Below are 23,068 nucleotides of genomic sequence, written 5' to 3' on the forward strand. Positions count from 1 at the left end.
ATTTTATGTGAAATGTGTCACTGGCATTAATATTAATATAAAACCTAGAAACATACATTTAACTAGCTTGAATCCTAATTTAAACAAAAAATCCAGATGTCCTAAAAACAAATTTAAAGTACATTTTCTATCATTAGTAAAGGTCTGGAGAACCTTCAAATATTATTAAAAAAATAGTATTGCATAATATGCATGTACTAATAGCATCAAGATTTCTCAAATGTTCTGCTCTGCAAATCAGTATTAAAATCTCTCCTTTTTCGACAAACTTAAATTTTCACGTGAATTCTTAGTATTTTTCTTGTTTGATATTGTTTTATTTTTATTGTGTCTGCTCTAAATGCTGTAAAGTCCACTCTTTCCCGCAAACATGTAATATCCTTCAGAGATTATAAGTCTATACGCAGATGGTGCCAGTTGCCACAAACATCCCAACCGATCATACAATCTGTCACGCACCTCTTCGGAGCCTCCATCAGAGGGACGAGCCTTCTTAGCTGCAATCACCGGAGAGAGAGGCACTTCAAAATGCAGCTGTGGAAAAAGGACAAAGGGCAAGGTCAATGCATGCAATAAGAACAGAGTAGAAAACACTTCTACTAATGACTCACGTTCCGTGTCCATGCCAGGCGCTCCGTGTTGTAGCCCATCAGTGTCATGAAACAGGTGACAAACAGGTTCCACTCTGCATGTGCACTGGGACCACCGGGGGCGTTGTAGATGTTATACCACTTTACCAAAACCTGCATCACAACACGAGGTCCACTTTTACAGCATTTATTAAATTAACCAAGTTGAAGTGAAATAAAAGTTTCTCCATCATCACAGAACCATTTTATTACTACAAAAGGTGTATATCGATTTAGATTTATGTCATTTTAAATTTTAAATAAAACAATCATAATGCATTCAGCAACCAAAATAGTGACATAGGTTTTAAATGATGGCAAATTGTGTGTCAGACAGAACAACTGGTTGAATTGATAATCTGAGTGAAGAGTCTGTGCACTGTTTAATATTCCATATGTAAAGTTTTCAAGATTCATTGATTAATGAAAAATGCCATCCCATCATAGATTTGTCCACAGGCATCTAAAAAAAGTACCCAGTTGGCCTGATGCTGTTTCATTTTTCGATTATTTTAACAGAGTGAACCATCAGTTCTACAAACCTTCATGGCAGCATCCTTGGGCAAAATGAAACGAATCGCCTGAAGGCATTTCCTGACTGAAATGAATCAAAGGAGAAAAGAGATAAACAAACCAATAACAATCCAGTCTGGCAAAGAACAGATCTCAAAATACCACATTCATGATCGTATGCTACGTTTTAAACCATCCAGACCAGGTCATCTGGGACAGGTCTGCTTTCTGTCCCCAGACACAAAATTAAAAATGAAGAAGCAACATTCAGATTTTATCTGGAAAAAATGAACAAAAACTGAGTTGCAACTCAGTTCTTTGAAAACAGAAGCCTGAAGACTTCTGTTTGCTACTGCCTTTTATCAAATCACAAAATGATTTCTTATACTGCACTGAAACTTTTATTCTTTCATTCTACACGTTTTATTTTATTCTAGCAACTTTCTATTTTCTATTCTCTTGGCTCTTTCATAACTATTTTAAATGTCCTTTCATAATGTGTTTCTTTTGCAGTTTGTATGCACTTTGCTGCTGCTAAAATGTGCTGTATGAATAAACTTGTCTCGTCTTGCCTTCTAATGTGGTTTGTAGAGTTTAGAGATTAACTTTAGAGTTGTAATTTATAATCATAAAATGAAAGAAAACCATGGTAGGTCAGATTTTATGCCCCAGATCTCCTCAAATTGATACTTAGGAAGAGGAGGGCAGTGAGGGTGATATTATTCATCACAGAGTTGATATTTAAAGACTTCATGATTCAGTGCTTGTTTGAGTCCTTGGGCCAGCAGAGAAAGCTCATAAAACTAGTTTAAGAAAGAAAAATTATTTCCAATAAATGCATAAAATCCACATTAACACTGAGAGAAAAGAGCACAATTCTCATAACTTTTTTTGTGTTTCCACTTTCAGCCTCGGATGAACAGAACTTTAAAAATCACATTTTCTCCTTATTTAACAGAATTCTTTTTATCTAGCCTCCTCTCATTAACACCAGAAAACAAAAGAAGGAAATTAAAAAAGAACCACCAATACAACAGTAATTAGTGTTACTGTGTGTCTCCTAACAACTCTGACCAATCAGATTCCTAATCAACATCACCAGGATATCTTAATTGGACATCCAGAGTGGGAAAGGTCAGGGAAGAGGTGGATAAATGCCATTTCATTAGAGGGAGAAAGCCTCGTCTGTAGGATTGATTACTAAATAATGGGGAGCAACGCACGGCAAAGACACAGAGGGGGACGCACACAAGGGAGACAAAGAGACAGACAGACAGACACACACACACCTTAGTGATGTTGAGGCTTTGAAGAAAAAAGGCGAGCTTTAAACAATAGCTTGAGGAGATTAAGAAACTTGAAGGTTCATGGTGGGGGCAGAGATCTGAACAGCGCAAGGGACCCATTAGTGCAAAACAAAAAAGATAAACCAGCAGACCTCTGCTTTAATAAGCTCGAAATAAAACACTACATTGTCATTGTAATGAGGGCTGGCACGATATCAGGTTTTCACTACACAATAACTGTGTCCAAAAGAATTCACTAAAATTGTATCGTGACATCTATAGAAAATTTTAAAACATAATAATGCTACCAGTCAGATTTATCTGTAACTTTGTCTCTTGTGCTTTACATTAAATTACACTCAAAATACGAGTGCAGGGAGGAGGAGAGGGAGACAAAGTGAAAACAGAAAGAAATTCAAATTATTTAAGAGGCACTGAATTATATACACTATATTATTATTTGTTTATTATTAGCGAGATATCCATATTTTCATTTTAAATATTATGGTTATCAACAATACCAGTATATCATGACACCACAAATTGTAATACGTATTGATTATTCCTAAATACCTGGTCATCAGCAAGTTTTCATGAGGAAGACATACAATCAGATTTAAAATAAAACTACTACTCAAAGTCTGCAGTCACAAGTCCTTTGCCAGAAGCTGAACTTCTGAATGGATTTTTTTTACGATATAAAATCACAGGCAATGATCTATTAATCTATTATTAATGATGTTATGTATGAGAAAACAAAATTTAACAGAGCTGTAGTCTGATCAAAAGAGAAATGACTGGCAGATGTGTTTTACACAACATATACACACATGGAAACAAAATGTTAAAAGAAAGCTTTAACTTAATGTAAAACATGCTATAAAAATGGTAAATGGAATCTATATTTATTTTTCCTTTTTTTGATCCTTATAATCGCATCAGTTAATATGAACAACTGTTTAAAGAGAAGGTGGGAATTTACTGACCCTTGGAAAACAGACTGTTACTACGCTAATTAAGTGTGGTTCACACACAATACATTTCTCACGTGAATATGTCTCTTGGTTCATCCACGCACATAAGCCTTCCACTCTAATCCCCCAGATAATTATTAATATGTCTTTAAGGGCTAATTTAAACATTGCTATGTAATACCTGAAGCTCCCAAGTCAGATAATAAAGATCTGAGTTCACGAAAAATCATATGCATGTGGCACAAATTATAAAGAACAAAAATAGATTTTTTTCCTGTGCATCCAATTTTTCTCTCAGAGCTGCACATGGATGAGATGATGCAGTGGCTTTATTATTATCAGTGTGACACTGTGTGTGTGTGTGTGTGTGTGCGTGTGCGTGTCTGCCTTGTAATGGCATCCTCAATGCATCAAGTTTATACGTCACTGTGAAACAACGTAGGGCCTCTTTCAAACCTAATTTCCAGGACCTAACTGCCCTGACTCAGCTCAGCTGTGTGTGTGTGTGTGTGCCTGTGCGTCTGTGTGTGCGCCCATGTGTGGTCAACATTTTAATGACAGAAAGCATACTTATCAACATCAAGGGCCATGATACCTAGTATTAAATGTACTGTATGTGCGCACACAGTATGTTTTTGTTTAATGCATCCATCTTACAGATATGTGTGTGTGTGTGTGTGTGTGTGTGTATGTCTCACCGAGCTCTGAGGTAGCAATCTCTGGGATGGAGATCCTCAGCATTGTGCCACTGCTTAATTCCTAAAGAGAGAGAAATTGTACAAAAACTCAGCTGAACCACTTTCTTAAACTAAATTCAATTCTTAACTCTAAATCTATTCCAACATATTTTGACGTGTCACTGCAGAAAAACAACAGGTGTTTCTAATAACATTATCTATGGCTCTGTTCTGTTTAAGCGTCCCATTAAGTCATGAAAGTGAGACAGCAGAATGAACAACTACCAAGAGCCTGAAAGTGAGCAGCTAAATGGAATTTGTTTATCATTAATCTATTTGCACCTGTTTTTCCTCTTGTGGCAAGTTAAGATGTCTGCTATGAAAAAATTGACTTCCACAAGGCAAGGAAATATCTCAACAGAAGAGCAAAACTCCTTAATAGAAAAATAAATTGGTGTGTGCAATGATTCATCGTCTCCAGCGACACCAGACACCAACACATGGCTGAAAACTGCTGCAGCTTCTCTCTGTATCTGATTAAATGTTCGTGCAGCATCCCAATTAGTAATGTCACATCAGGTGTTTACTGACTGGAGTCTCTAGACGCAGTCTGGTTTACGTTGACTGCAACAATAAGGTGATCTATAACCACTTGTTTTAGGAGTTGTGTTTCCTTTATGTATTTTTTTGTGTGTGTCATATTGGGAAAAATCAAGCTGTCATACTTAATATTGAAATGAAGATGAAACAGGATTTTACACAATGTGTCCACATCTAAAACCCGGATTATCAATCACAATTTACAACCCACTAGCTGAATATTCTTTGTATTCTTTTCATTTCATTTCTCTAAAAAGGCAGCACTAATATAGTAAAAAAAACACTGGTGTAACAATCTAAATGTAATCACACTGTGTAAAACAAGGACTGCAGGTTATAGGTTAAATTAAAAACACAAAAGTGCGTTTTACATTTTGTATTACATTCATTTTGAGGAGCCTTCATCATTTAAAGTGTTTAAAAACTATAGTATTTACTGTAGTGTGAATATTTCCAATATTCATTACAAACATCTCTTGTGCTCCTTTAAATAATCACAGCAATTATCAATGAGCTGGAAAAATAACTAAGTAATATTTTTAGCTGTGAATGTGGAGCTCTGATTTCCTTTTTTAGGATAATTCCTAATGTATACACAATCACAATAGCTTATTTCAATTATTTTAGAGGAATAATACATCACAACATCTTGCTACATTTCCTCTTGCAGTGTTGGACCCGTTTCTTGTCATCGGTGATTAAAAAGTAACTAAGATAAAGAAATAAACTGTAGACCTGACAACATACAGAGAGGCACTTAAACAAGCGACATTAGCAAACAATTAGTCTTCAGATTGGCACATCAAGAGGTGAAAGAGAAAATCAATGAACAGAGGCAATATGTCAAAAGAGCAGCAACGTGACAGCAAGAGTTTTAGTGAGGATGTGTGTGTGTGTGTGTGTGTGTGTGTGTGTGTGTGTGTGTGTGTGTGTGTGTGTGTGTGTGTGTGTGTGTGTGTGAGAAAGAAACAGTGTTGTTGTGTGTATTCTGTAGTGTCCCGCGGCTGAAGAGGCCGTCTATACAAAGTCTGACAGGACTGACCCAGGAGGCAGGAACACACACACAAATACTGACTTCTTTGTGGCTCCCATTCAAAAATATTAATGGGCCTAAATCACACACACATCACTGACTAGAAACTACACCCATAAGGAAGACTCTTGCAGAGCTGTTTTCTTTGAATGATCATAACTGCAGCCTGCAGCTCTCTTCAATGCAAACATAAACAGCAGACAAGATCTCTTTGTATGTTACAATGTAAAGCCAGTTTGTCTTTAAAATTTACAGTGACACTTGTTACTACTTAGTCTCATCCGCCTTCAGTATATCGATGCTGTCAGGCGCAAACCTCCTATCTCCAAAATTGGTATTTTTCAAGAATTAGAAAAAACACTGTTTTTAAAATTTTCCAGTGAAGGTTTAATCACAGAAGATTTCATTGGCTGAGAAATGGTATCAGGGAGGAAAATAAAATGGTGAACAAATCACACACAAACTTACCAGAGTGACCCGGTTGCAGACGGGGTCTCGCAAGGCATGGATATAGGGCGTGGCATGTTGGAAAGTGTAATCTTCCAAAAATGAACCTTCATGGTGTTTAATGTTTGGACTCCTCACCTCGGACACTGGTGAAGGCATCACGGCCTGGAAGAGAGGAAAAGGAGGCAAGATGAGGTGACAGAAGGTATCTTCAGTTGGTCATAAATTTTAAAAAAATAAATAAAAAAATGTGGGTAATACAATTTGTAAGGTGTAATGTTTTTCAGAGATCATTTTCTGATTATTTCAAGCAGCAAAATGGAATAATTATAAAACAGGAAACTGAATCACGCCTCCATGCTGACTGTGACAGATTGTCTTTCTCTGTGGAAATTGTTTCTTTGACGCTACGAGATTGGATGGCAGTTGAGTAAAGTACCACAGGTACAATCTAAAAGATGCATTATTACAAAAAAATAATAGCAATAACAAAATCAAATGATTTAATCTATCTATGAACAGAGCAAAATGTGTTTACAACACACGCCGGTACCTCATCCAGTCTTTGGAGGTGCTTATTGCCAGCATTAGCGGGTGTGCTAACGTTCTCTGTCGGCGTGCTGAAGCGTGAGAGGTGGTTGCTCAGGTTGAAGGTGGGCGACAGGAGGCCGGGGACAAACACCTTACTGACCTAAAGGGACAGCATATCAGGACTCTCGTGTCTTTAGCACACAGGAAATCACTTTAATTGCAGAAATGTCAAATAATTGTCCATGTACTGCTGTGATGCACTAATCTGACTTAAGTCTTGGTGGTTTGATAAATCCTTACCCTGGTGATTCCTGTGTAGAGAACCAGACTGCCGCAGGCCTCCAGAACCAGCATGGCATCGATATTCTGAGGACCAAAGTTTTATTGTCAGAAAAAATCTCAAGTCACTCAGGATGCAGCTAAAAAATATTTTCATTAACTATTATTCTTTCTTTTAATTCCCAAAGTTAATTTTTCAGCTCCTAGAAGGATTTAAAAAACAGCAAATATTAACATTTGAAAAACTTAACCAATAAAGTTTGAGCGTTCATGCTTAAAAATGCAAGTTGATCATCAGAATTGTTGGCAATTCCTTTTTTGCAATTCAACTATTTGTTTACTGGTGTAAAATTCACACATAATTTACATCACTCAATGGAAGAAAAGGTGAGCAAGTCAACAAATAATGCAGTCTGTATTACAAAATTGAGCAAGACTGTTATGTGTTTAATGTTGCTCTCCAATCTGTTTGTTAAAGTAGAATTAGAGTAGCTTTTTTTATACATATTTGCATTCAGTTTAATATCTGTGATTACTCTTAAGGTGCTTAAATTACAGATGTTATTAGGTGTCATGGGTAATTTAGACATGCACACACAACAAACCATATTATTCATGCTTGTTTGTGTTTTTATCAGTTTATGATCAATACTTTGTTGATTTAAATATGTAACTGTCGCCTACACTTCGTAAATCTCATAGCCTAAATACTGTTATCTACCTGCAGAGGCTCTGCATCTTTGGCTGGGATGGTCGTGACAGAGGCAAAAATGAGCTGAGAGGAATCGTTGCTCTCAATAAACTTCACACATCTGTGGAAACAATGAAAAAGATGTTACCTGCAGAAAGAGATGATGAAGAGGAAGAAAAGTAGATTCCATAATATTAAGAATGTGCATGTCAGTGATGTCTGAATCAAATGTTTATTAATTATTCATTTAATATTAATAATATTTATTGTGATTGGCTACACTGTGTGTGTTTGTTGACCTGAGCTGTTGGTGAGACTCCACCAGGAAACAGAGGTAGCGGTTCTCACAGAGGTCAGAGGTCAGGAATATTTTAGATGCCTGGCTGCTCATCTCCCTGCAAACACAAAAGGAGAAGACTCAGGTGAGGCAGGACAGCAATTAGTTGACTAACAGCAAAGTATTTCACAACTATTTTGATAATCAGTTGATTGTCATTTTTTGTAAGTAAAAAAAGAAAAAAAAAAAAAGAAAAATTTGTTGCCGCTTCTTCAGTGTTAGGATTTGCTGCTTTTCTTTAATCTGTGTGACATAAAAGTTAATATGTTTGAATTTGAGACTTTTAGAGGCATCATTTTAGGCTCTGTGAAAATTAAATAGACATTTTTCACTGTTTTCTGATATTTTATGGACCAATGACTCATTTGAGAAAATAAATGTCAGATTAATCAGTACAGAAAATAATCCTTAGTTGCAACACTCATGTGAAATAACAGTAGTTACTACAGTTGCTTGAGCTAGAATTGGTAAAAAAATTTGTGATAAGTGAGGATGCTTCCCGATATGCTCTCTCTTTCGGATACCGTCACTGATAGGTCAACATAAATCACAGCAACGTTTCAACTATTTGGTGAAAGTGTCATGATGAAATGCTTCACTTCTCTCTCTACCTGGGCGCTTCTGAGCTTCCTAAAGGTGTGATAAAAAATATATAAAGGTATAAAGGAGGTATTAAGCAATACCTCATTACAAAATGAAACCAAATTATTGCACAAAGAAATATTCAGAAAACTGTTTTTCTAAAACATAAAAATGTTTCTGACAGAACAAAACAAGGGAATACACATCTGGGTTTCTGATTATGAAGCATTTTGCTGGTATTTTACAGTAAATCCTAAATCTTTTGTGGCTACATATACCTATGTATGCCTAAAAGTTCGGGTGCTAAAATAGACTAGAAAGCTATGCAGCCGCATTGCTGAGCTCACAAGGATAAAGGCCATCACTTAGAGGACAAAGTTGAAATCACATTAAAATGAAGCTATCGATGATTCATTCACAATAACTGTCTGTCACTGATACAAATTAATAATGTTCCTGCACAAACTCTGCATCTGTTTTCTGTAGAGTTCAGTTCTGGTTATTACCTGTGACAGCCAGCTGTGATCGTCTCACTCCACAGCTGCTCCATGCAGAGGTCGGGTACGATGGGCTCCATCTCCGGCACCAGCATCGTCTCGTTCACTGTGCTGTTGGGAGAGGGTATCAAGCCATGGTGCCCCCTGGGGGACGGGCTGTGGAAGGACGTGTTGAAACGAGCCGCACCTGAAAGGGACGGAGCCGCCATGCCTGGAGAGTGGGCGCGGCTGGGATAGAAGGACACAAGAAGAGAAAAGGGAGATAGCACTCAGTGATGTTTAGGACCACTGGTGGTGTTGTGGAGCAACGTTTCACCGAGCACGTACTTTTTTCTGTATCCTGTGTTGTGGCAAAAACACGTGCACAAGGACAGTAATAAAAGTACATTTCTAACAAATTCAGAAATGTGTGTGAAGCAATGTGTGCAGTCTGCAATAGACAGAATAAAGTGATAAAGTATTTATACAAAAATAATTGCTCTGCATCCTGTTGCGTCCCGAATTTACTGGTCAAGAGTCTAAGTTTAAGCATTGAACTAGATAATCCTTTGTCCATACTGGCTCAAAATATTTATCAGTTGTACTAATAACACTAAAATAGGTGGTAAATTTTAATTAGGAGCTTGGTCTGCGTGCCAAAAGCTTATTTCCCTAAGTCTTTACCTGTGGCAAGAAATGTAAACATTGTCTGAACTGTTTGTTTAAAACATCTCCTCTGTCCTGCCTCTTTAAATTCCACTCAGTTTTCAATGTAAGTGTGTGGTTTATCTACTGATGTGATCTTTTTGTTATGTTGATATATGGAAGTGTGATTGTTGCAGCAAACCAATTTTCCCCACGGGGACAAAAAAAGTATCAATCTATCTAAAAAACATTATGAGCCTCTTCAATTTGTAGTCAAACTCACCTGAGAGCAGCCATGTTGGATATACTCGGGGAGTGAACACGGGAATGTAATCCTGGTGAAGACGTCATGGTCCTGCCCTGATGGCTGTGCAGAGCGCTGTAGTGGAGAGGAGAGCTGGTGCTGACGGCACAACTAAAAGAAGAGGATCAGAGACAGGATCAGACAGGAGCATGGGACCAGAGACGCTTTTAAAGGTCACCAGCAGAAATGTTTGCTATTCTAAAAAATAAAAATGATGCATTCATATAGTTGACGTGTCATTTCTCTTTCTGGCTACACATCTACTGTCTTTTATGCATTTGATTATCCTGCCAGGTTTTGTCTCTGTTGGACATTCCTAGCATAAACGTTAAATAACAATAGTGGACATCATGATGCATTTACACATGAAAGCCAAACATCCCACATTTTAACTGGTGTGATGAACACACTTTGAATTCACATTTACCTCGGTCCAGTTACGGGACCGAGCCCAGTTAACCCACTGCCACCAGGGGAGTCCAGGCGGGAGATGTTACGGAGGTGAGAAGTCAGGAAGCCTGATGCCATCAGACCCAACGGAGTGCCACATGGATCTGCTGTACACCGCAGAACTGTAGAGCGCTCCTGATGGAGATTGGAGGCTCAGGGTTAGGAACAGGTATCCAGTGTGTTTGTCTGTCTGTCTGTGTAATCACTTACGTCCTGTGTGACTTTGCGCAGGGCCCAGACAGAGTGTATTCCCTGTACAGTGTCATAGAAGACAACTATAGAGGGCTGACAACAGCTGAAAACTATCTTCATGGTGGCGTCAGAGGCATACTGCACACGGGAGCCTTCAAACTGACCTGGAAAAAACACACAGAATCAGCTCAAAATATGTTGATGACTCATAAAGAGAGAGGACAGAGGGGAGAGAGAGAGAGAGATAATGTGTGTGATTTAGTGTTTGTCGTACCTGCAGGTTTACAGACTACTGGTGCAATCTCGTCTAGAGGATGCAGCATGCTGAACACTGTGGGCAGAGGTTCCCTGTAGAGAAAAAGAGCTCAGTGCCTCAGTTAGCCTCCAAATGACATGGTTTAAGTGAGCTTGTGTGTGTGCAAGAGTGTGTGACTCAGAGGTTGTCCTTAATGCAAACACATTTATTCAGGTGTTGAGCTTTGATGTGTGCGGCTGCATCTCCTTACACGGGTGTTTGAATCTAAAAACATGTATGTAAGTGTGCGGTGTTAGTGTGTACCCGGGAGGGCTGAGTTGTGCGTCGGTCGCTGTGTTTTTTCGTTCTAACAAAAGTCCAAACTTTGTCGCCCAGCCATTTGAGACCTGGAGGAGAAAAAGAGGGGGAAGACAGGGGAGATTTTTTTTTAACATATTGTCATGTTGTTGTTTATTAATGACAACAATTAATGTTTCACTTTTACTCAATTGAATACAGAAGCAAATGCAATTTCTACAACTTGACTAAAAAACTTCTAGTTGACCTAAAGGAAACTTTTTAAATCTGCAATAGCTGATTTTTTTTGCCATGTGGGGACAGCAGAAACAACATCAAGATATCATCATCTTTTAAAACAGAAATGCACTTTCCTTTTAAAGCAACACATCATCACTATAGAACAACAAATGTAGGGGAAGGTCATAGAAATGCCCCAGCTCAATTTTGGCTAACAATCATAACCTAAAGCTTATCAAATGAAGTGATGTCAGATTAATATTGCTGCATTATTGTTACTGCACTAGATTTTGGAGAATTAGCCAGACAAAATAAGCACTTTGGAGGAATCACTCAGGGAGCAGGGAAGCCGTGATGGACATTTTTGCATGATCCTCTGACATTTAAGATATAATGAGAAGTCCATTAATTGAGAAAATATTCTACAGATTTGATCATGTGATGAATGTCACTTGCAACCCAATTTGTAATATTGCAAAATATGACTTTTGATTGAACCTAATAAGAAAGCAATCTTCTTTGCCACTTCCAGAGAGAGTTTAATGGTTTACAAGAGAGAAGTACCCTGAAGGGCTTCAGTGTCAAGGACCGCCCCGGTAGTGGGGATGCTTTCTGTCAAAGAGGCTCTTACAAGGATTTTCTTGGTCTGCTCAAAACACCAAAATCTTGTCTCCTTACCTCTTAAATAATTTCAATTATTTAATGAGAGTGGGTGACAAACTTTCTCACCACCTTCAAAGGCCGTCAGCAAAAAAACACAAAGCAGAGAGGAAACAGGATTTCCTCTGAGTTGCCAACAAACAATGTTTCTGCAACTTCCAGGTAAAAACACATCCCTGAATTAAATTACCTCTTGTTGCTGTGCAACAGACTAATGAGAACACACACACACAACCCTAAAATAACAGAGTGCACACTCACATACACTCAAACACATTTGCACTGTCGAGAACATACCTGCATGTGGCCAAACAAACTCATTCTAGTTTAGCGAGTGAAGACAAACAAGCATGGTTGTTTCTCACACACTCACAGGCATCTGATATTGATGGGGTTCATTTGATTGTCAGTGATCCAAGGTTTCCATTATTACTAGTTAGCCAGACAATGGATCAGCCCTGGGGAATATCACTAAATCAAACACTTGCTTGCAAGCACACATGCACAGATGCACACTCAAGCACAGAAAGCATTCAGGATTTATGTAGAAAAAAAAGCTAGGGACATTTTACTTTAGGGGAATATAAAGTCAGTGAGAGAGCATGACTGTCAAATAAACCGTTCCAAAAAGGTTAAACAAAGATTTTAGAATTCAATCCTCAATATGTATTAAATATACTAGCTGTCGATGCCACATGAAGCAACTTTGCTCTGCGGTGGCTCTAAATAGTTGCCCAAACTTGTTTCTGGATATCAAAGTTTGAAGGCTTTGAGTATCACTAGGTTTTTAACTTGCTCACGCCTCCATCGTGTCTGTAGTGAGTTACACTGAAAGAAACCAGTTACTTCCAGTTTCTCCTTCCCTCTCACCTGGAAAGGTAGCGGTGAGATGAAATCCTTCCCAGTTACAGTGTGAACGTTGACGCAGCTACTCTGGATGATACACACTGTCTGCTCTACCTCCTCCTCTGTAAAAAAACATTAAATGTAATGTATCTTTCTTTATGAACGTCAACAGAATTGCCATGTAAATTAATGGATAACTTAAAACAAGAATTTCTCCTTCAAAACAAAAGGTTTTTAATGATTCAGTACCGTCTTTCTTGTTCGCTGGAACAGCAAAGTTGCACCACAAGGCCTGAAGAAAGAATAAAAAGTGTCAACTCCTCGAGATATTCGTTTTGCAAGCTAACAAAAAAAAGATGAATGTTGACAATCGGTGAATTTCCACTGTGCTTACAAATTTGTCTTTAAATATATAGCGGATGCTTACAAAAAGCTACCATGGAACAAAGAAATGATTATTTTCATCTTATTCACAAACTTAAGTTGTTTTAAAGTATTTTGTCTTACCTAATAAAAGTCATCAACTGTAACTGACACCTACACCTTAATTACCATCTAAATCAACAATGGTATCTCAATAGCTTCTTGTCTAAAATAGCATTCAGTAACTGACCTGCTGCACTGGGCTGTCGACAGTGAAGGCCTTATATACGTTGGAAGCTTGGGTCCGACTGCCCTGGCTCCAGACGACAACAGTTCCTGCTGCGTAGAGCTCCTCTTCAAACTCCACATCCTCCTCTCTGACTCCCATGCAGCCCTTCCTAAGCTGCCAGCACTCCTGCCCATCGAAACACACCCATTAGGATAGTAACACTACGATGTTACTTTTTGATGCAAAGACAAAAAAAATTCAGTGCCATGCAAGAAACATATTTTAAAAATTTAAATGTAATTACTTTCTCTTGGTGTTTTTTCTTCCTATTTTTCAACTTGTACACTGCTATGGCTTTTATCTTCTTCAATGTTTTACATACAGAAGTTCTTGTACAGGTGTAATGTAAGTACCATAGTGTAAAAGTCATGTAATGCCATGCAAGCTCACCCTCTCTCTCTCCTGCAGACTGACTTCCTGCAGCGACCCCACCAGGCCGGCAGCACCATCTGACGACCAGAGCTCGGAGGCGGGCTGGAGCTCTCTGAGCTGCAGGTTGAAGGCGTTTGGATGGTTCCTGCAGTGCTCGCGGCCAAACGGGACAAACGACTGCAATTCCCCTGCTGCGATCATCGTGGCTGTCTCTTCATACACGACTTCCGACATGAGTTCCAGATATCAGCATTATTTCTGAAAAGCAAAGAGAAAGAAGAAGACAGAAAAATGTTTACAAATAAACAAGTAACTCAACTTTTTTTTTTCATTTACTGGCCGTACCACAACCTAGTGGATTTAACATATTCTATCAGACTCTTCCACTGTTGTGCATGTTAATAAGAACATTTAGAAAGCAGCAGGGGAATTGAAACAAGGGTAAGACTAATATGCCATTAAAAAAAAATCTAAAGCCATGGAAGCCTAGACGCCTGTTTTTGTGGATTTTTTCCACCCAATCACTGCAATGTCTTGGCAGTGATGCAAAATTTTAATTTGGAGTGGACAAACCCACCACCCTCAGTCAAAAACATGAGTGATAGGGGTGGAAATTACCAGAGTTCTCATCATACAATATAATCATAACAATTAAGTCTCAAGACAATATTGTTACAAATTTAAATATGTTGTGATATTGTGATTTATTACCTTTTTCAACTGCAAATTATGTCCCGAAAGGAAAACTTTGTCAGCATCTGTTTTTTTCAGTCAGCTCATCTGACTTTAATCATTGTTACTGCATCAAAATGTCTCTAGTGGACTGTAAAAGCAATTTATATTACTTTCTAGTGGGCTATCAAAAAATTTGTATTTGTAATATTCATAATTTATAGAATTAAAAAAATGTATACTTGGCGTGTGTGTATTGATACCATGTTGTCAAGCAAAGATATCGTAATACAATGCTGTATCAATTCTTTCACTAATAAGTGACAGCATGGTTTCTAATGGAGTTAGAAAGGTACTTTGCTAAAGTAAAATGGAAACACTATTGAAGAAAACACTATTGTCTTTGTTGCTGCTATTATCACATACACACAATGGCTCATGTGACATCATTTATGTGTTAAATTAAGTGTACTTATATGTATGCATACACGCAAATGTATGTGCGTTTGGGTACAGGTCTTTGCATGGACTGTATGTGATTGAGTGGATGTTCGTTTGGGCGGCTCTGGGCGTGGAACATATTTTCTGAACAGAATGCTATTATTACTATTATCATTGTTACCATTATTATTATTTATAGTAGTTTCAGGTCATATGCCCTGCAGTATCTAATGCTTACTCATTCTGTGTGGGTGCAGTGGAGTGGGTGGATGTGCCCTAGATGAGTGGGTGGGTTAAGGAGAACCATTTACTGTATGTGTGCTTGTAATTGTTGTTTTGTGTTGGTTTGTGTTATCCAGTAATAAAGACCAACTTCAGAAAGGATTATTTATTAATTGCTGCCATAATAAAAATAGATAAATGTGGAGAAAATAAAAAGCTAAAAGTTGCGCAACTGTTATGACAGTGGGTGTCAAATTATGATTCTTTGTATTACAGTTGTACTTGATGCTGTTAAGGTGGTCACCCCGTTCAAATAAAAAACTAGTCATTTTACCTTCATTTAACGCTAAAACTGAACATTTTCATCACACCGAAAAAGCAGATTACACATGCAGCGATTAGTGTTGTCTGAATAACAGTTTGTGGCGTCATTACTCTATTAACATATCACTGGATTATTTTGGTAAACTCTTAACTGTGATATTATCCGTCACGTTTTGTTATATTGTTAGAAAACCCCAATATAATGAGGCAAACAATAGCAATTGTCAATACTGTTCACTCTGACAGACGCTATGCTAGCGGCTAGTTTGACGTTTTCAAATAAAACAATAATAGTTAACATTACCCAAAATAAAAATAAAACTCAGAGGCTGACAGCCAGTATGATGGTGTAAGTTATATAAATAAACATGTTGAGACTGACAGTTAGCTGTGATGCTAGCTATTAGCATGCTAACGCTAAAAACCATAAGCGTACAGTTGTTTTCACTGGCTCTATTAGCACGCTAGCTAATGTTAGCTTCAGCTAGCTTTGAGTTTGCAGGGAAACATTAAGCCGCTAACCTGATAGTACGGAATAATCTGGCTCTTGTCGCGGAGTCCCTGTCTTTCCTTAGTTTGAGTCTCGCTTGGGCACAACGTCGTCACCGGTGCCAACATAAAAACAACTCGAAACAGGTGCCAAACTGTGGATTTGGCTACCGCAGGTTTTCAAATGAGCGCGGACATCTTTGCTGTCCCGACATCCTCTTCCTCCACGAGCCAGCCAATCAGCGCTCAGGAAGAAGGAGCGCGAAGCTGATTGGCTGTCTTCATTTAGGGCAGCTCCATCCAGAAAACATCCTCCCTCGTCTTTTTCTTACATCTTTTTTTTTTTATGAACTTCTTTTCCCACACTCGTTTAATGAACTGCTCGTGAAACGCCTGAATTAAATCATAATATTGATTTTTATATATTATATTTATTGTGTTATGATATAATATCAAATGATGTCACTCTTGACAAGAGGCCTGGATGCAAAACAGTTTCAAGCAGTGAGGTTTACATGACTTGCAGACTTGATAGCATGGTTCACCCTTTGAAACTTAAGCTAAATGGCCTGATTACTTTCAGAAACACTGTAAGAAGGCAATGAGCAACTTCCCAAAAACATTAGCAAGAAAAAAGAAAATAATTATTATTCTGTTAAATATTTTTAAATATAGATATACTTTTTAGCTTTTTTTTCTTTTTTTCCCTGGACATTTCCCCAGCTTTTTTAAAAAATTAATTTTCTAAATCAACTAATTTCTTACAATCTGTGAAACATTTCTTACCAAGTTGCTCATTTCCCATATTTTAAAAGAAATTGCATCAATTTGTTCAAGCTTCGAAAGGTTAAACATTGTGAAAGGCATCTGAATGCAGAAAATGGGAAGTGATGTCACTCCTGGTTTTTAAGGGTTAAATGTGGAGGATATTAATGAATGTTGCAGAGAGGATCACTGTCACCCCAATTAAGTATAAATAAGCTGATATTTATAAGGGGAAGTGCTGGGTAATTGCCAGCGCCTGTTTGAAGTCACACTAAGATTCAGACTGAAGACAACAATTATTTAACTATAAAACATTATTTTTGCTAATGAATGATGTCTTTTATATTGAATATTTCTTAATTTGTTAGATTTTTTGTGTGGACATTAGGAGTATATATTGGCAAAAAATGACATATATTATGATAAGTATGTTTTTTTCAGTGTATAATCATTTGAAAATAAGAATTCTTGTGTTCTCATACCTTAGAATAAGCTGTTTATTTCTACGTACAGTTGCACCACCATGTTTCTACAGTAGCCCAGAATGAACAAATCAAACATTAATTAATGTAATGTAATCTTAATATTTATCCTATGCACAACAACCTTCAAAATATTTCAGGTCCAGTAACATCCAGTGTAGAATCTAGTTTCATGTTATTGACAAATGGACAGACTAAACACTGTACTATATTTGTAACTCCTTCTGCATCTAAGAAATCAAATTCAGCAAAAGGTACTCATGAAAAATTACACCTGAGTGGAAAATGAGGAGTCTGTGCATTACGGGTGCTGATGGGTGTGATGGATGATGCACAACAACAGAGTATAATCTGACTGAGTTATCTAGCCCAGACAATATCAGTGGAGCTCCCTGGGTGTTGTGTGTGTGTGTGTGTGTGTGTGTGTGTGTGTGTGTGTGTGTGTGTGTGTGTGTGTGTGTGTGTGTGTGTTATAGAGAAATAAATAGAGAGAAGGTGAGACTGCTTAGGTTTAAAGGGAAATGTAAAAAGAGATGACAGAAAACCCAAAAAGGGAAAGTGTGATTTCACGGGTCTGACTCAGATTGATAAAACAAATCATTAATGTTATTATTTTCCTTCGCAGTTGCATTCATAATGCACTTTCTGACTCACGCTTGCTCCCTTTTCTTGAACCTCTGTATTTCAAAATGAATTTGTTGATTGAAGATGACAGTTTTAGGGTTAAAGTGCAGCAGTAAAACATCTGGATTTCAAACCAAAATATATTTTATTATAAATCAAATTGATGTTAAAAAGGTGCATTTAAAACACAATTTCTGGGTCAGGTAAAGGTTTTTCTGTGTTTTGATTGCTTGTTTTGTCACGATCACTCAGTCGTTAACATGTTTTGTTGAGGCAATTTTCTAGAAAAACCATCTTATGTCAAGAATATCAAATTGATTAACAGAGATTTTGATTAAAGTTAAATCCTCTGGGTGTTTTTATGATGATGACTGACCCAGTGGCCTAATGGATAAGGCATCAGCCTCCGGAGCTGGGGATTGTGGGTTCAAGTCCCACCTGGGTTGATCATTACTAATCTTCTTTGGCCATAAATTGCTAAAACAGCATTAATTAAATGAAGTCATACTGCAGTGAATTGGTATGTTAGAAAATGTGATCTGCAGCTATTGTAGATGTACTGATACCATCAGAAAATCTGGATGCAGTGCATCTTCCCATAATTGTTGGACTGGTTCCTATGTTGGATAAAATTGGCCTTTTTCATGCTGCCTTTCCATAAAAACAAGAAAATAAACTTTATAGTACTCTTACTCAACTAACACCCAGACAACCAGGACAGACGCCCCATTATTTTAATTCAGCTGCGGCAGGTTGGCTGTTGGAGGTGAGGTCATCCTGCCATATCAGTCACTCAGATTTCATTACTGCAGGGCTGCTAAAGCATCCATGAGCAATGTGGTGACGCACTGCAGCCGACTGGGGAGGCAAAGTGAGAGAGTCGCACTCTGGTGGTAGCATTCATACTCTCAGATAAATGGCATCATTTCTTCAAGTAACCAGTGAAAAAGAACCTGCAAAGAGACGATGCTCACATTGTGACTTTAATTGCTTGCAATTTTTGAGGTCCATCATGGATCACACAGGCACTAAATGGAAATGCAGTTCATAAATGCTTCAGATACACCTGCACAATCTAATGTGATTTAAATCCTATAACACTGTATGAAGATCATAAATTTGCTTAATCCGAGAGGTCATGGTTAAATGGCCGTTTGAGGCCACAAATTTAGTTGTTGTGTTATACCGTGTTGAAAGCTGCTTCTGATATTTTATCAAATCATGTCTACTCATGTTCAAGGTTCAGATTTATAGTTATTGAATGCTACTGTTGTCTCTATCACTCTATCTCTATCTATCTCTACCTCATTACACAACACGGGATTACTGTCAAAAATTAAATGCAGCTGTAGCTAACACCTCTGTAAAAGTAACAAGGACAAAAACTATATTTCTAAAAGGAAATATTCAGATGTGTTATGCACGCATAGTGTGTGCAATACTACTGTAAAGTTCTAGTCCAAAGAGCGCAAAAGTTGTCATCATGTGAAAAACAGACATAATGGTGCAACATGAAAATCGCAGATGCACACTCTGTGTTTCCAGTGCAATGTGTGGAAGATTTATAACATACTGTATAATGCAGATATGAGTGAGAGGAGAGGCGATGCATCCACTAATTACTATACAGCCACAACAAGCAATACGCAATGTCATTCATTTGGCTACTACACAGAGCTCATTAGCATAGGTGAGAGTTGGGACATAGATCGATTAGCAAATCAAGAGCTTTTCCTTCTGACTCATCTCTCTCTTCACCACAATGGTCCAACGCATCACTGCTGACGCCACACCAAACCACCTATCCATCTTCCACTTCATTTTTCACACACTCTTGATCTCAGATACTTTAACTCTTTCGCTTGGAGCAGTAGCTCTGTCCCAACCCAGAGGGGGAAATTCACCGTTTTCCAGTAAACAACACTGGCCTCAGACCTGGTGGTGCTGACTCATCTCAACCACTCGGCGCCAGTGTGTGCTGGAGGTCACGGCGTGATAAAGCCAACACTACCACATGATCTGCAAAGAGCAGAGATGAAATTCTAAGGTCACCTAACCAGACACTTTCCTCTCACCAGCTGCACCTTGAGATCCAGTCCATGAATATCATAAAGAGAATTGGCGACTAGAGATAACCCACAACACCCACTGGAAACATGTTTGACTTTTTGAGTATGCGGATACAACTCTCACATTAGTTACACACGGACTGGATGGCAGGTAGCGTTGACTCTGGTACCCCGGATTCCTGCTGTACCCCCATCACAGGACTCCCCAGGGGACATGGCCATATGTCTTCTCCAAGTCCATGACACAAATGTAGATTTCAAACAAAACATCAGCTTCACAAAGTTAAAAGAGGCACTTTTTTTTAAATTCATGAAAATTATCTTTGGTCCCTGGGAGAAAAAAAAGGATTTTTGTAACATCTATAGTTTGTGCATCCTCAAAAATTCTGCAATTCCAAAGGAAAAGACTCTCGAGACATTCTGACATGTCAGAGCATAAAGGCACAGCTGCAGCTAATGTTATTAATGATGATGACTCTGTTACTTTCAGGTGTGCTGGTGACCCAGCATGCACAATAGCAGGGCGTCACAGAAATGGAATGCAGCCATTATTGTTGAATTACTTGCACCTGTCTGATGAGTCGAAATGTCTGCAGCAAGAAAAGTGTGTGTGTGTGTGTGTGTATGCATGAAATTTTTACTCCAGTGTGACGGTAATACATTTTATTCCATTTTAAGAGCTAACAGATGACACATCACACATGACGATCAAAGACATTTACGGTATGAAGTAAGAAGTAAACTTTAAATCAGTCATGGACAGATGGACGGACGGATGGATGGACGGACAAATAGATAGATAGATAGATAGATAGATAGATTACGTCATATTCCCGAACATGGAAACCAACATAATCTGATTGGTCCCTGTGAGAACCAGACCCGAGTGCATTGTGGGTAGGGTTTTGCTGGTTAATGAGAGCTAATGATGGAAATGTGACTGTGTGCGTGTGTGCGTGTGTATGAGTGTCTGTTGCACTAATTAAAGTCTCTAGATGGCATTGCTGTACGTAATGTCTGCTGTGGGGCTGAATCCAGGCCAAATGTATTTATGTATTTAGTTAATTTAGGATGCAATGAAGAGCTCTGGTGGTCTAATTGATCTGTACAGCAGCCTGTACACCAAAAACAAGGCCTCCATTAAAGGAACCTCCAGGGAGCCGGGCTCTGATGAGTACGTGGGGTGTGTGTGTGTCTATGTGTGTGTGTGAGAGAGAAAAAATACACATATCTGCTTTCTCGCTGAACACTACATTAGAAGATGAACACTAGACTCGTGTACAGAGCTCGGGACTTGGTCAGGAGCACATGGAGAAACAGCCATTCTCTCTAAAGTTAAAATGTACACATATACACTTATCAGCACCTCTAAAGTTTACAGATTAACAAAATGCTTCCATACATAAACATAAAATGGAAACATCAGGAGCTAGATTCAGTAGATATTACAAGATGCTGTTTATCTGTACTTCTTCTGTGTAACTCCAGCTCTATGCTCAACATTACACAAGACTGATATTCCCAGTTTTAAAAAATATATATGCATATTTCCCCAAATTTTTCTATTCTTTTGAATAGTTTTTGTGTTTTTTCTAAGATAACAAATACAACAATAAACTTAACCACAGTTGTGGCCAAACATGTTTGATAGACAAAAGGGTGAAAATTGCATGTATATCCAGAAAATGCTGTTATGCGGTTCCTCTGGGAGAAAGTTATGCACACACATGATTTGTGTCATAAACATGTCATTTGCATTACAGCATTAATGCAGCTCATTTCCCAGATTTCATCCGGCTGTGTTGACCCATTGTCTCCATTTTCAGCTCTGAATGCTGCCTGTCTCCTGCTGCAGTAAACCAGATTTGGCCATCAGGGGAGTTTAGCTGTAATTTATCAGAGTAATCTCCTCTGGTTGTGGACGGCAATCCATCACCAAACCCAACTGGGTCCACGCTGAGCCAGGAGCAGAAGCGCCTTCCCACAGGGGAGACAGAAACCTGTTTGACACCGGCACCTATGACCACATTTAGGATGAGTGTAAAGGCCTGTCATTTGTTCTGTCGAAGGGCGTCTTGATACCGTCATCTCTGAGCAAACACTGTTGGTCACTTTCAGACAGTACTCATAGGCTAACACACAGTTATGTATATTCTATATTTGTCTCTTACCTCTCTTTCTGAAATGAATGAATCTCCATCACTTACCCATAAACCCTGAAAATTTCAGTTAACTTTTCCAGATGTGTTCATTGTTCCCACTGTTCCCACTACATGCACTAGCCATTACACAATGTGTTAAATATGCACATATAGTTGAAAGCATTCACACATCTTCTGTCAGTCTTGTATTTCTCAGGTTGTCATAGATTTTTATCATGGTGATGTTTTTAATCATGTTGTATTCACTTTGTTTTTTGGCATGAAGTTCACCAGTGGTTGCCCATCACTGTGTATATTAATACACATCTTGATCCATGTTAAAGATTTCCATTTTTTTCTGTAAATTTAATACATTTAGAGCAGTGGTTCCCAACTGGTGGGTCGCAGACCAAAATTGGTTTGCAGCTCCACTCTGAATGGGCCCCAAGTGCTTCGTGAACATGTTAAGTTTGTAAAAAACACACTTTATTCTAAAGTAAAGTGAATGTCCAATACAGAGGTTTTACTTTGAAGTGCTATTTTCAGCGCTCTTTTTTTCCTGTAGAAATGCCCTGTTCTGGGTATTAATTTGCCTATATGAGCATGCCTTTGCTGTTTTGTTTTTTTTTGTCATTGATCTTCAAGCAATAATATTCACTTGTTCTATATTATACTGTGTTATTTACTAAGTTTTATTTAATTGCACTTTATTCTTGCAATATCTTTTATTTCATTGTGCTCTAAGGCCAAATGTTGTTTACATTGTGAAATAAAACTGAATATGTGATAATTTATCTTATGTGTGGACCTTGAACTGATGACTACAAAGTAATCTGGATCCTGTTGCCAGACTAGTTTGGAACCACTGATTAAGAGTATCGTGACGCTTTA

At 38.1% G+C, this 23,068-nt stretch overlaps 1 protein-coding gene and 1 non-coding gene across 3 annotated transcripts in view; one reads left to right on the forward strand and one right to left on the reverse strand.

Moving 5' to 3' along the window:
• Window positions 1–16,303, reverse strand: part of anapc1 (anaphase promoting complex subunit 1) — a 56,683-nt gene extending 40,380 nt beyond the window's left edge. For both annotated transcript variants that reach the window (XM_042502205.2, XM_042502204.2), the window contains exons 1-20: window positions 16,130–16,303; window positions 13,967–14,206; window positions 13,538–13,702; window positions 13,174–13,216; window positions 12,949–13,046; window positions 11,206–11,288; window positions 10,921–10,994; window positions 10,665–10,810; window positions 10,432–10,589; window positions 9,984–10,115; window positions 9,086–9,304; window positions 7,960–8,055; window positions 7,691–7,781; window positions 6,991–7,056; window positions 6,713–6,850; window positions 6,181–6,324; window positions 4,101–4,161; window positions 1,172–1,227; window positions 612–743; window positions 460–534 (exon numbers count right to left, since the gene is read on the reverse strand). In XM_042502205.2, coding sequence (XP_042358139.1) covers window positions 460–534; window positions 612–743; window positions 1,172–1,227; window positions 4,101–4,161; window positions 6,181–6,324; window positions 6,713–6,850; window positions 6,991–7,056; window positions 7,691–7,781; window positions 7,960–8,055; window positions 9,086–9,304; window positions 9,984–10,115; window positions 10,432–10,589; window positions 10,665–10,810; window positions 10,921–10,994; window positions 11,206–11,288; window positions 12,949–13,046; window positions 13,174–13,216; window positions 13,538–13,702; window positions 13,967–14,182 — 2,193 coding nt within the window. In that variant the 5' untranslated portion in view covers window positions 14,183–14,206; window positions 16,130–16,303. The remainder of the gene's footprint in view (window positions 1–459; window positions 535–611; window positions 744–1,171; window positions 1,228–4,100; window positions 4,162–6,180; window positions 6,325–6,712; window positions 6,851–6,990; window positions 7,057–7,690; window positions 7,782–7,959; window positions 8,056–9,085; window positions 9,305–9,983; window positions 10,116–10,431; window positions 10,590–10,664; window positions 10,811–10,920; window positions 10,995–11,205; window positions 11,289–12,948; window positions 13,047–13,173; window positions 13,217–13,537; window positions 13,703–13,966; window positions 14,207–16,129) is intronic.
• Window positions 16,304–18,340: 2,037 nt separating this feature from the next.
• On the forward strand, window positions 18,341–18,413 carry trnar-ccg (transfer RNA arginine (anticodon CCG)). Its single transcript has one exon. It is a non-coding gene; the product is annotated as a tRNA-Arg (tRNA).
• The last annotated feature ends 4,655 nt before the right edge of the window (window positions 18,414–23,068 follow it).

This window comes from Plectropomus leopardus, chromosome 13 (genome assembly GCF_026936395.1).
Source record: "Plectropomus leopardus strain MGB_pleo_1.0 chromosome 13, ASM2693639v1, whole genome shotgun sequence".
Lineage (NCBI taxonomy): Eukaryota > Metazoa > Chordata > Actinopteri > Perciformes > Serranidae > Plectropomus > Plectropomus leopardus.